This window comes from Coregonus clupeaformis, unplaced genomic scaffold (assembly GCF_020615455.1).
Source record: "Coregonus clupeaformis isolate EN_2021a unplaced genomic scaffold, ASM2061545v1 scaf0211, whole genome shotgun sequence".
NCBI classification, from domain to species: domain Eukaryota; kingdom Metazoa; phylum Chordata; class Actinopteri; order Salmoniformes; family Salmonidae; genus Coregonus; species Coregonus clupeaformis.
In genome coordinates, this window is record NW_025533666.1 from 224,950 (window position 1) to 237,135 (window position 12,186).

At 46.1% G+C, this 12,186-nt stretch overlaps 2 protein-coding genes across 2 annotated transcripts in view; one reads left to right on the forward strand and one right to left on the reverse strand.

The window, feature by feature from the left end:
• Window positions 1-3,941, reverse strand: part of LOC121571762 (neuromedin-U-like) — a 23,806-nt gene extending 19,865 nt beyond the window's left edge. The window contains exon 1 of the transcript XR_006001757.2: window positions 3,864-3,941. The gene's annotated coding sequence lies outside the window, so the exon portion shown is untranslated. The remainder of the gene's footprint in view (window positions 1-3,863) is intronic.
• On the forward strand, window positions 3,258-10,845 carry LOC121571760 (LON peptidase N-terminal domain and RING finger protein 2-like). Its single transcript, XM_041883424.1, has 10 exons — window positions 3,258-4,560; window positions 5,729-5,847; window positions 6,624-6,746; window positions 7,401-7,562; window positions 7,643-7,971; window positions 8,103-8,217; window positions 8,646-8,767; window positions 8,917-9,238; window positions 9,427-9,576; window positions 9,787-10,845. Exons 1-10 carry the CDS (start codon window positions 3,840-3,842, stop codon window positions 9,943-9,945), a joined length of 2,322 nt encoding a protein of 773 aa, XP_041739358.1. The 5' UTR covers window positions 3,258-3,839; the 3' UTR covers window positions 9,946-10,845.
• Window positions 10,846-12,186: the final 1,341 nt, after the last annotated feature.

Genomic DNA, 12,186 nt, shown 5'->3' on the forward strand with positions numbered 1-12,186 from the left:
TCCGGCCCGTTCCTGCTCCACGCACCAAGCCAGTGGTGCGTGTTCCCAGTCCGGCCCGGCCCGTTCCTGCTCCTCGCACCAAGCCAGTGGTGCGCGTCGCCAGTCCGGCCGTTCCTGCTCCTCGCACCAAGCCAGTGGTGCGCGTCGCCAGTCCGGCTCGGGCCATTCCTGCTCCTCGCACCAAGCCAGTGGTGCGCGTCGCCAGCCTGGCCCGGCCCGTTCCTGCTCCTCGCACCAAGCCAGTGGTGCGTGTCGCCAGCCCGGCCCGGCCTGTTCCTGCTCCTCGCACCAAGCCAGTGGTGCGTGTCTCCAGTCCGGCCCGGCCTGTTCTGGCTCCTCGCACCAGACCAGTGGTGCTTTTGTCTAGTCCGGCAAGGCCCGTGCCCGTTCCACCGGTGCCTGGTCCGACACCGGTCAGCTGCTCCACTCCGGAGCCAGAGCAGTCCGCTCCACCGGTGCCTGATCCAGTTCCGGTCAGCTGTTCCACTCCGGAGCCAGAGCAGTCCGCTCCACCGGGGTCTAGTCCAGCTCCGGTCAGCGGCTCCACTCTGGAGCCAGAGCAGTCCGCTCCACCGGTGCCTGATCCAGCTCCGGTCAGCGGCTCCACTCCGGAGCCAGAGCAGTCCGCTCCACCGGTGCCCAGTCCAGCTCCGGTCAGCGGCTCCAGTCCAGACCATGACGTCAGCCCCTCTCCAGGTTCGGGGTCTCCCACACCAGGGTCCAGACAGGGCCTGGCGTATCGTGGGAGGAAGGAGAGGGGAAGTAGCGCGCCGAGGTCCAGACCAGACCAGGGGCGCAACAGTGAGAGGTCGTCACGCCCCGAGCCGGATCCGCCTCCGAGGCGGAATGCCCACCCGGCCCCTACCCTGTTATGTTTATGTAGTGCGGTCAGAGTCCGCACCTTTGGGGGTACTGTCACGCCCTGACTCAGGGGACTCTTATATGATGAGTCAGGGTGTGTGTATTCTTTGTTTGTATATATTCTATGTTGTATATCTAGCATGTGTGGATCTATGTTGGCCGGTGTGGTTCCCAATCAGAGGCAGCTGTCGCTCGTTGTCTCTGATTGGGGACCATACTTAAGCAGCCTATTGGCACAGTCTAGTTGTGGGATCTTGTTCCGTGTAAGGTTTGTTTTCTGTACTACACGTTTCGTTTATTGTTTTGTCGTGGTGTTTATTCAGTATAAATAAACATGTATGCATATCACGCTGCGCCTTGGTCTGACCCGTCATTAAACGAGCGTGACAATGTTCCCATTTTTAACCATTTAATGTGTCTGAAGGTAGAACTCCGCCTACCCGGCAGGCCCGTAGAACAAATCAAGTGTACCTATACGCCTACCGCTGGCCAATCAAATAGCTCAGATCATCGTGTCTCCACAGTTTCCTCGTGCCATAGACTATAAAAAGAAGCATGGAACGCACAGCAAAGTTAATAATGTGAGATTTCAAAACTTTTAAAACCATGACTAGAGAGTGACCCAAATATTACAGCAACGAGCTGCTATTTGTATGAGTAAGTTAATGTTTAAGTTGTTATTCAGCACTGTCAACACTTTGTTCAACAGTTTTATAAGCCATAAAATGTGCGCGTTTCGATAAGCTTGAACGGGGTATGGTAGTAGGTGTCAGGCGCACCGGTTTGTGTCAAGAACTGCAATGCTGGTGGGTTTTTCACGCTCATCAGTTTCCCGTGTGTATCAAGAATGGTCCACCACCCAAAGGACATCCAGCCAACTTGACACAACTGTGGGAAGCATGGGAGTCAACGTGGGCCAGCATCTCTGTGGAACACTTTCCACACTTTGTAGAGTCCATGCAACTCAATATTAGGAAGGTGTTCTTAATGTTTTGTACTCAGTGTGTATAGTTCTATATGATTGTTTTATATTCAGGAAAATAACCCTGAGCGTTTCACAAGATGTGAACAATAGACATCCTCAACAGGGAACACAGTGGTCCTATGACGGATGGATTGTGTCAGACTAGACAGGTGAAACAAAATGAGAGACTGAATGAGTTTACCTTGAGGGGTGCAACATCTGTGTGAAATAATCTTAAAACAAAACATTGTGTCTGAAAGATAAAGGAAGTATCTTCCCTGTGCTTGCTTAATGTCAGAATTCCCATTTTCTTTGTTTAGTTTAGACCATTGAGATGCGTAGAGAAGCAGCCAGTGGTTTACCGCAGATTCGCAAGGCCCCCCTGCAAGGGCCGAGAAAGCACCCCTCAGATTACTTCCTGCAATTCTACACATGGGGCAGACAGAACATTTTGCTAAACTCATGCTATAAAAAAAATCCCATGAGGCTGATAGAAAATGTTGCAGTTTTAAAGCTAATTTCCTGTCATTCTAAACATTTTGCCAGTGGCAGCATCATCATACTGTAAGTATGCGAAACTTTGGGAGATGAATATCATCATAAAAGCTGAGGTCAGTCTTATACAACTTTCAAATTACACAAACACTATTGTTACCTGGCTGAGAGATGGAGAGAGGAAGAGATAGTTATGGAGAGTCATCCACAGCCATTACACAATTATACATTTTATGGCTACTTAGCCTGCTATCTGAGTTGGTCATATTCTTGTTATTATCATATCGAATAATGCCTAAAGTTTCTGTTTTGAAAATGACATCCACCAGCAATTTTGACCACATTTTCAAACGATAGGATTACACCCAGTATAGACATCATTGCAAATGAAAGAAAAAATATGTCTATATGCAAAACACATATTTCAAGAATGACAAAGCTTTTTTTGAACCACAATAAAATAAATATCGAATTATTCAACAGATAATTTACAGTAGCCTATACAAATAGCCTCCTATATACATTTCAGAGGCACACATATTTTATATGTTTCAAGTTTATCTAAAACCAGAACCTTTTTGCCGTTTTCCGTGTCTTTTAAATCACTGCAATATGTTTAACAGTGTTCTCAAAACAAGGGTAAGGGTAATTCTAGCTCTGCTTCTTATGTAAATGGTTACATAAAACAATACCCCCCAACAGTGGTGACATAACCAGTGCAATTATAACAATCTAGATTACATTAGCATACCAGGATAGTCTCTTTAGTGAAATAAAAACATATTGTTACAATAAGAAGCGTCCAGTTGTTACATGAATTAGGTGTCGGGCGATTTACAATGTTGATGGTATTGGGTTATATACAATGTTGCGTCGTAGCCATATAATGGACCAATAACGTTTCACAGATAGCGACACGTGCTTCTGTGCGCTTCGTTCCGCCATAAGTCTCTGAAATTGAAGTCATCAACTGAACAGCAAGATAGAGTACGGCGAGGACCAGATACTTGCCTTTTAATTGTAGTTTTCTAACTGTCAGAAGTTAATTTGGCTATTTAAATTGCATCGGAAATTTGCAAACCTCCGATTAAGGATTTTAGTTGCCAACAATTTTTTGCTAGCCAGCAGTTGCCTTCTTGCTGTATTTTTAGGAGGCGTAGCTAGCGAAGTTATGTCACAGATAGGAGGTTTGGTTATGTCAGCCAACGAACGTTAGGTACACGGGGAATGGGCATTACGGTGCTGTAATGCAGAATCGGTATATATAGGTTTTGAAAAAATGGGATGTCTTCATACGAACTATTTTAACTTTAGTCACCAGCTTGGTGCGTGTTCTATTCGGCTCTCGCGGAATAAGGCCTACTAGCTCTTCTCTTGGAAAACAACACGAGTCTTTCACAATGGCACATGTAAAAGATAGTCTGAAGTATTTTTGTGAGGAGTAAGGAGTGTTTTTGTCTGATTATCAGTTCACTTTTCAACACCGCTAGCTAGCTATACGTTATAGTCCGAGACGAAAATGGAGACGGGAATCCAAACTCACCAGTTTGTCCACGCCGTATCCAACCCTGGAGCAGCGGGTATATGCACTGAAATGCTCGAGGTGGCAGAGGAAGCAAACCGGGCAGGTGACTACGACCTTGCCGCGGAGATCTATAGCTCTCAGCTGGTGGACCTCCAGCATCCAGACCGGGGCATCTGTTTGCGCAAAGCTGACGCTCTGTCCCAGGCGGGGCGGATAGCAGAGGCGCTTGACTCGTACTGCACCGCGGCCAACATTGGCAAACTTCGACCGGACGAATTGCAGCTTTTGGTTGTAAACATAGCACGGACCCTTCGCGAGAAGGAGCTAAACATTCATGGGAAGGCAACGAGTTGTCATAAAAGTGGGAATGGAGACGATGGTTTTGAGGACGAACCCCTGGACTTGTTTTCATGCCGCCTTTGTAGGTGTTTACTATCCGAACCAACCACCTTGGAGTGCGGCCATACATTTTGCAAACATTGTTTAGAAAAAGAAACGGTCAAAAACTGCATACAATGCAAACATAAACTGAACAGAAAAGACGTACAGATCCTTCCCATTGGGCTTAGAGTAAATGTCATCCTCAGTAGTTTGTTGGATAAATGGTTCGACTCTGAAAGTAAAGCCAGGAGGCATTGGATAGAAGGTGAGGTCTCACAGAAGAAGCACAACTACACAGATGCTTTGGAGAAGTACAACAAAGCCGTAGAACTGGGTAAGATAATGTAACATTTACAGTTGGGATAAGCAATTGTCGGATTCTTGTGTTTTAGAACAGATTGTGTATTTTATGTGACCATTTTACCGATTTAAACCAGATAGATCTGGTAGACCAGATGACCTACTTTTCACTATTCCACATCGTGTCACGGATAGAGGGCGACAGTGCATTCGAAGCAATAATTTCATAAACCCAGTAGCCCTACCCCCTCCCCCGGATTACCTAACCCACATTTCTACTCTGACTCCGAGTCTCATACCCCATGGATTGATATAATATTATTTGCATAATGGTTGTGCTGTTACATTAAAATGGACTGAACTCTAAAATGTAACTCCATTCAGTCTTTCCCCCACCAGCTATCATTTTCCCCAACATGCTCCATGTGGTTCTTATTTAGGGAAGCTGCAGGGATTTAGGTCACTCCCCCCCCCTCCTTCGTTCTACCATTGAAACACCCGGTCAGCCCTGAGCAGTTCACTCCCTATAGATATGGCCAGGGGTTGTTTTCCCCAACGGTGTGACCTAAGTTTGACAAGGAAAACTCAGGCCCCTAATTAGCCCCTAGAAAAAACGTGTGTCCTGACCCTTACTACAGAGAGAGCATTGAGTCACTGTCAGGAGTGAGAGCGAGCCAGCATCAGTGTGATTAAGCCCTTTGGTGCTTCAGTGGAGGCCGGCCCCACAGCATAGCAGATCTGACTGACCCCATTCTTTCTGCTTTAATGTCAGCTACTGACCCTGTTGTGTAAGTCTGGGCACAGAGGCACAGCGGAGTCATATCATCCACAGAAATTAGCCAAAAATAGACAATCATTAATCAGAATTTCGACCTTATCGTCTCTCCCCTTCCCACTAGCCAGAAGGGTGATACATGTTATTGTAGGCCTAATTCCCAGCACAGATTGTGCATGGTAGATTACAGTGCACTATTTTCATTCAAGGGAGATGTTTAATATTGTCTTCTGTTTGCACATGATAAAAGCATTTGGTTGTTGTCTGACTCACTGTAGTCAAGTCTGTGCATTTACAGGCTGTCTGCCTGCCCTCTGTTCAGTAACAAATGTCATATTGTGAAAAACATCTAACTTCACAACAATGTACCTGTTTGAAAATGTGTAAATTCCATTTTCTCATTCTGCCTGTTCTCTCTGTTCTGCAGCGCCATCTGTAGGTCGGCTACTGGGACAGCGTGCTGAGCTGCACTTGGACAGTAGCAACTATAGCCAGGCCATCCAGGATGCAGAGAGCATGTGTAGACTCAAACCTCTCTGGCCAAAGGTGAGAGAAATAGATATGTAACTCAATCTACCCAGCACAGTATAGACATATCTGGGCCTAAAATATTAATGTGTCTGTCTAGTTATTCACATTTTACATTTTAGTCATTTAGCAGACACTTTTATCCAGTGCGACTTACAGGAGCAATTAGGGTTAAGTGCCTTACTCAAGGGCACATCTACAGATTTTTTAACCTAGTCGACTTGGGGATTTGAACCAGCGACCTTTCGGTTACTGACACAACGCTCTTAACCACTAGGCTACCTGCCGTAGTTATGTAATGAATACCCATGACCTATCTACAGCCACAGGCTGACCCAGCTAGCACCCAACACATTATACATGCTTAGGACTGTGTGTAGGTATGTATGTGTTAAAGTATGATTGGATGCTGCTGAGTTTGTGTTCACAGGTGAGATTGGATGCTACACGCTTGTGTGTGCATGTTAATATGCAAATGACCACCGCTGACAGACCTGCAGAATAGATCAGATAGAGCTGAAACCCAGGCATGGTGAATAGGGAAGAGCTTCTGTTGACCTGGTTGAAGAGCTCCTGGATGTTATGACAATGATTACCAAATTGGGGATTAGATTCTCATGTTTTGCCATAAAAAGAAAAATAAAGTTAGCTCTTAAGTTGTTTAGGAAGGTCACTGTAACAATATTCAGATGACCCGTTATCAGCGTTTTGAAGATATACTTTAGAGGTATAATTGAAATGCCAATAGAGTAGTCCCTACTCAAAATGTTTTTCCTCTTGCTGTGTTTTCCCAGGCCCACTACATCAAGGCCTCAGCCCTGAGTAAAGCCAACCGCAATGATGAGGCCTTAAAGGAGTACTTCCTGTGTGTGGCACTGAAACCTGATTGGACGATGGTAAAGCTGGAAGCCCAGAAGGTAATGCACAATCCACCCCCCCTCCCGTTTCAATTTAGTATTCCTGTTGAAGCGAGTTCAAAAATGTAAAAAGTTTCAAACGCTTTTGTCCATTTACTTTCATTATGCAAGCTCAACCACAAACATATTGCCCTTAATGTCACATCACAATAGTATACATAATGACAGTACAACCACAGTTGCTATGGTACTAATGCAGTATCACTATGTACGATATGACAGTGTAAATCTGGCTCCATGCTTACCAGACAGGATTAGTTTGGTTTTAAATCCTGCTCCACAGTTGGTGATGACGCAATGCCCCCATTCCAGCTGTCTTAGCTGGGGAGCTATGCCAGCCCTATCCCCTGCTGTCACTGTGGACTGTTTTAGTATCTCCACTGCTGTTACATATTCACTGCAATATGTACTGTCACTATGACAAGGCAGTCTGTTCAGTATGTGAGCCATGTCCTGTATTTCCACTGTCACATATTCCCTTTAAACTATGGGTACTAGTTCAAATGCCTTTCTTACAGAGAGAGCATTGAGGCAAGTCAGGAATGAGAGAGAGCCAGCGTCAGAGGGTGATTTAAGAGTTATAAGCTACTTATGAGTGCTATGACATTGTATGAGCGTACTTACTGACAGTGTGTGTTCTCTCTGTTTTTGTAGGTGCTTAGTGAGCTGTTCTCGTCAGTGTTTGAGAAGGACGGTCAGCCCACTCCCAAACATCCTTTACAGGGTGGTCCTTCCACTCGCCTTCTCAAGCCGTCTGCCCTGCTCGGCTCTCTGCACCCCTTCACCACCCCACCGAGGCCTGGCTGCTCCTCACAGGTCAGTACACACACACACACATTTACATCCCCACACACCTATTTCTCCTAGTAACCCCTCTCTTCTCTTCCATTCTCCAGGACTCAGAGTTCAGAGTGAGGAAGAGTTCTCTGTGTGAGGTTCCCTCAGACTCCTCCAAACATTCCCTGTCCCCCAGCAGTGAGGCTGAGAAGCCCTTGCTAGAAGACGCCAAGAGCCTAGCCAGTGTCCTGGCTGCCCTGCCTGCCCCCCCAGGCGGTCTCAAGAGGAGACACAGTGGGGACGGCCCAGCCTTCAGCCCTCCCTCCAAACTGCTCAGACCAGATGAAGCCTGCTCCACCTCTCACCCTCCTGCTGCTTCCCTCTGGGGGAGGACGGTGGCTGCAGACCTGCTCGACAGTAGAGATATGGAGTGCTCCCTCTGCATGAGGTAAGAGGACCACCAACCAACCACCACACAATGATATCTTTACGATTAACTACTCAGGGTGTTTGATTTTCAATCAATACTGATAATTACCTCTACTGATAAAGCTCATGTTATTGTGTTGTTTCTTCCAGGCTGTTCTTTGAGCCTGCCGCCACCCCCTGTGGACACACCTTCTGCCTCAAGTGTCTGGAGCGCTGTCTGGACCACAACCCCTACTGCCCTCTCTGCAAAGAGAACCTCTCCGAGGTATACACACACACACAGACACACACACACACACACGAAGTAGCTGTGCTCTATATGTGGATGGAAGGGTAGAGCTGGTGATTATGAAAATGATGGCTTACTGGCTGTCTGTAATAGAATGTAATTTATGTTCTGTGTTTGTTGTAACTGAGAGATGGTTTAGCGTGACAAAAACAAAGCTGGCACAAAGCTTCCTCTGACACAGGGATTAAACTAGGATATTAGGCCAATGGTCCTCTGTAGCTCAGCTGGTAGAGCACGGCGCTTGTAACGCCAAGGTAGTGGGTTCGATCCCCGGGACCACCCATACACAAAAATGTATGCACGCATGACTGTAAGTCGCTTTGGATAAAAGCGTCTGCTAAATGGCATATTATTATTATTATATTATAAAATTAAAGGAAAAACTCTGTTCTCTGTAATTCCAGTATCTGGCCACTAGAGGGTACAACAAGACCCTGCTGATGGAGGAGGTGCTGCAGCGTTACCTGGGAGACGAGCTTGCGGAGAGGAAGAAGATCCACGAGGAGGAGATAAAGGAACTGTCAAAGTGAGTCACAGATTTGATCACTTTACTTAGCCATTGATTTAATGGTAAATTAATCCTGTAGTAGTAACCTCAGTGAGTTAACTGCACTTCAACAGTCCTGCTTTTTATGCTAATCACTGACCAATCTCGTGTCCCTCCTTCCACCCTAGCTTGAACCAGGAAGTGCCGATCTTTGTGTGCACCATGGCCTTCCCCACCATCCCCTGTCCGCTGCACGTCTTTGAACCGTGCTACCGCCTCATGATCCGCCGCTCCATGGAAACCGGCACCAAACAGTTTGGCATGTGCATCGCTGACGAGTTGAAGGGTTTCGCAGATTACGGCTGCATGCTGGAGGTCCGGGACGTCAAGTTTTTCCCTGATGGGAGGTCTGTGGTCGACACCATCGGCGTGTCTCGCTTCAAAGTACTGAGCCACGGCCAGAGAGACGGATACAACACGGCCAAGATCGAGTACCTGGAGGATAAGAAGGTGTGTGTGTTGGTGTGTACTGGCAAGCGCTGTGTGAGGAAGGTTATGCATGTATGTGGATACAAAGAGTGCATTATAGATATTCGTATCCTCACTTTTGTACGTTTTATGTGTGTGTGTGTATGATCCTCAGTCTTCCATTGTGTGTATACTGTGTATGCTAACTGTTTTATATTGTGTGTGGGCAGGTGGAGGGCCAGGAGTTAGCGGAGCTGCAGAAGCTTTATGTCTCTGTGTACGACCAGGCCAGCAGCTGGTTCACCTCCCTCAAAGACAACATGAAGAGCCAGATAATCAGCCACTTTGGACACCTGCCTGGGAAGGACCCTGACCCACAGGTATGACACTAAACTAACCATCTCACACACACGTCTCTCTTGGTGAGACTCACGCACTCATGTCATATAGTGATTGAATGTGTTGCGGTTATCAAGCTCTCTCCCTCCTCTTCCTCCCTCCCTCTCTTCCTCCCTCCCTCCCCCCTCCTCTTCCTCCCTCCCTCCCCCCTCCTCTTCCTCCCACTCTCTCTCTTCCTCCCCTCCCTCCAGGGTAATCCCAGTGGTCCAGCGTGGGCTTGGTGGCTGTTGGCTGTACTGCCTCTTGACAACCGTGCCCAGCTCACCATCCTGGCCATGCCCTGCCTCAAGGACCGCCTCATTGCCATCCGCAGGGTCCTGATCTTCGTCACGCGCAAGAGACCCCGATGACCGCTCAACCACAACCGCTATGACCATGCATAGTCATTCACTCATTCAGTAAACCCACTCATCAGCTTTCATATCAGGGCAATGCCTTTGACTCTTTTACAAATGTAGCTCTCTGAATCTGAAGAAGACATTGGGAGACATTTGGTTGGATTGTAGGGGGTGGGATAGGGAGGTCATCGTTTCTGGTTGTCCATCCATCCATCTACCTATCAATGTCCAGTTCACCTGTGTCCTCTGTCACTGTGTCACAAGAACTCACTGGAACTATGGACTTTGTCACGCCATCTCTCAGCTTCTTCTGTTCCTTCTCTCAAGGGAGGGAATAAGAGAGCACGATAATCAGACTGGTGACTGTCATGATGCACCAGAACTGGGCCGACCGCATAACTGTGTTGGGTCCGCAATGTTGTAACTTAATGTAAAAAATGTTTTCTAAGAAAAAGAAAATAAGACCTGACACGACCAAAAATGAATTTGTATGACTGAAAAAGAAACCAATGCCGACTGTATTGGGTTGTCTTTAGTTTGGGTGTCGTTATGTTTCTGTTGTTCAATCCCTGCTGACTATGGTGCGAGACTCATGTAAGACCCAGAGCGATAGAAACCTCCAAAATGGAGTAGAAGGTGTACATATGAGGATGTGCTCCTGCTTAAATGGCTGCTTCTCACTGATTTCTACATGACTGGGGAAATGGAGGCAAAACATGAAGCTATGCATCTAACCCAGTCATATGTATATGCCTCAATAATAGTGGAAAAGTAATAATTGCGCATCTCAAATAAACGCTAAATAATCCTAAAATTGGTTTGCATGTAGATTGAAGAGATTTGGGTTAAACTCAATTAATTAAATTTTAGTAAACTTTCAGTAAAATAAAGACTTGCATTTCTCCACTGTAACTTTACGTTGTTTATGAACATACTTTTGTGTGTGTGTGTGTATACACACACACACACACACTACTGTTCAAAAGTTTGGGGACACTTAGAAATGTCCTTGTTTTTAGAAAGAAAAGCAATTTTTTTGTCCATTAAAATAACATAAAATTGATCAGAAATACAGTGTAGACATTAATGTTGTAAATGGCTTTTGTAGCTGGAAACAGTTGAATATCTACATAGGCGTACAGAGGCCCATTATCAGCAACCATCAGTGTTGTGTTCCAATGGCACATTATGTTTGCTAATCCAAGTTTATCATTTTAAAAGGCTAATTGATCATTAGAAAACCCTTTTGCAATTATGTTAGCACAGCTGAAAATTGTTGTGCTGATTAAAGAAGCAATAAAACTGGCCTTCTTGAGACTAGTTGAGTATCTGGAATATCAGCAATTGTGGGTTCGATTACAGGTTCAAAATGGCCAGAAACAAATAACTTTCTTCTGAAACTCATCAGTCTATTCTTGTTCGGAGAAATGAAGGCTATTCCATGCGAGAAATTGCCAAGAAACTGAAGATCTCGTACAACGCTGTGTACTACTCCCTTCACAGAACAGCACAAACTGTCTCTAACCAGAATAGACAGAGGAGTGGGAGGCCCCGGTGCACAACTGAGCAAGAGGACAAATACATTAGTGTCTAGTTTGAGAAACAGACACCTCACCGGTCCTCAACTGGCAGCTTCATTAAATAGTACCCGCAAAACACCAGTCTCAACGTCAACAGTGAAGAGGCGACTCCGGGATGCTGACCTTTTAGGCAGAGTTGCAAAGAAAAAGCCATATCTCAGACTGCCCATCTTAATATTTTATTGGCCAGTCTGAGATATGGCTTTTTCTTTGCAACTCTGCCTAGAAGGTCAGCATCCCGGAGTCGCCTCTTCACTTTTGACATTGAGACTGGTGTTTTGCGGGTACTATTTAATGAAGCTGCCAGTTGAGGACCTGTGAGGCGTCTGTTTCTCAGTGCCAACTGTAAAGTTTGGTGGAGAAATAATGGTCTGGGGCTGTTTATCATGGTTCGGGCTAGGCCCCTTAGTTCCAGCGAAGGGAAATGTTAACGCTACAGCATTTAATGACATTCTAGACGATTCTGTGCTTCCAACTTTGTGGCAACAGTTTGGGGAAGGCCCTTTCCTGTTTCAGCATGATAATGCCCCCGTGCACAAAGCAAGGTCCATATGGACTTTTTGTTGTTGTTGAGATCGGTGTGGAAGAACTTGAATGGCCTACACAGAGCCCTGACCTCAACCCCATCGAACACCTATGGGATTAATTGGAACGCCGACTGCGAGCCAGACCT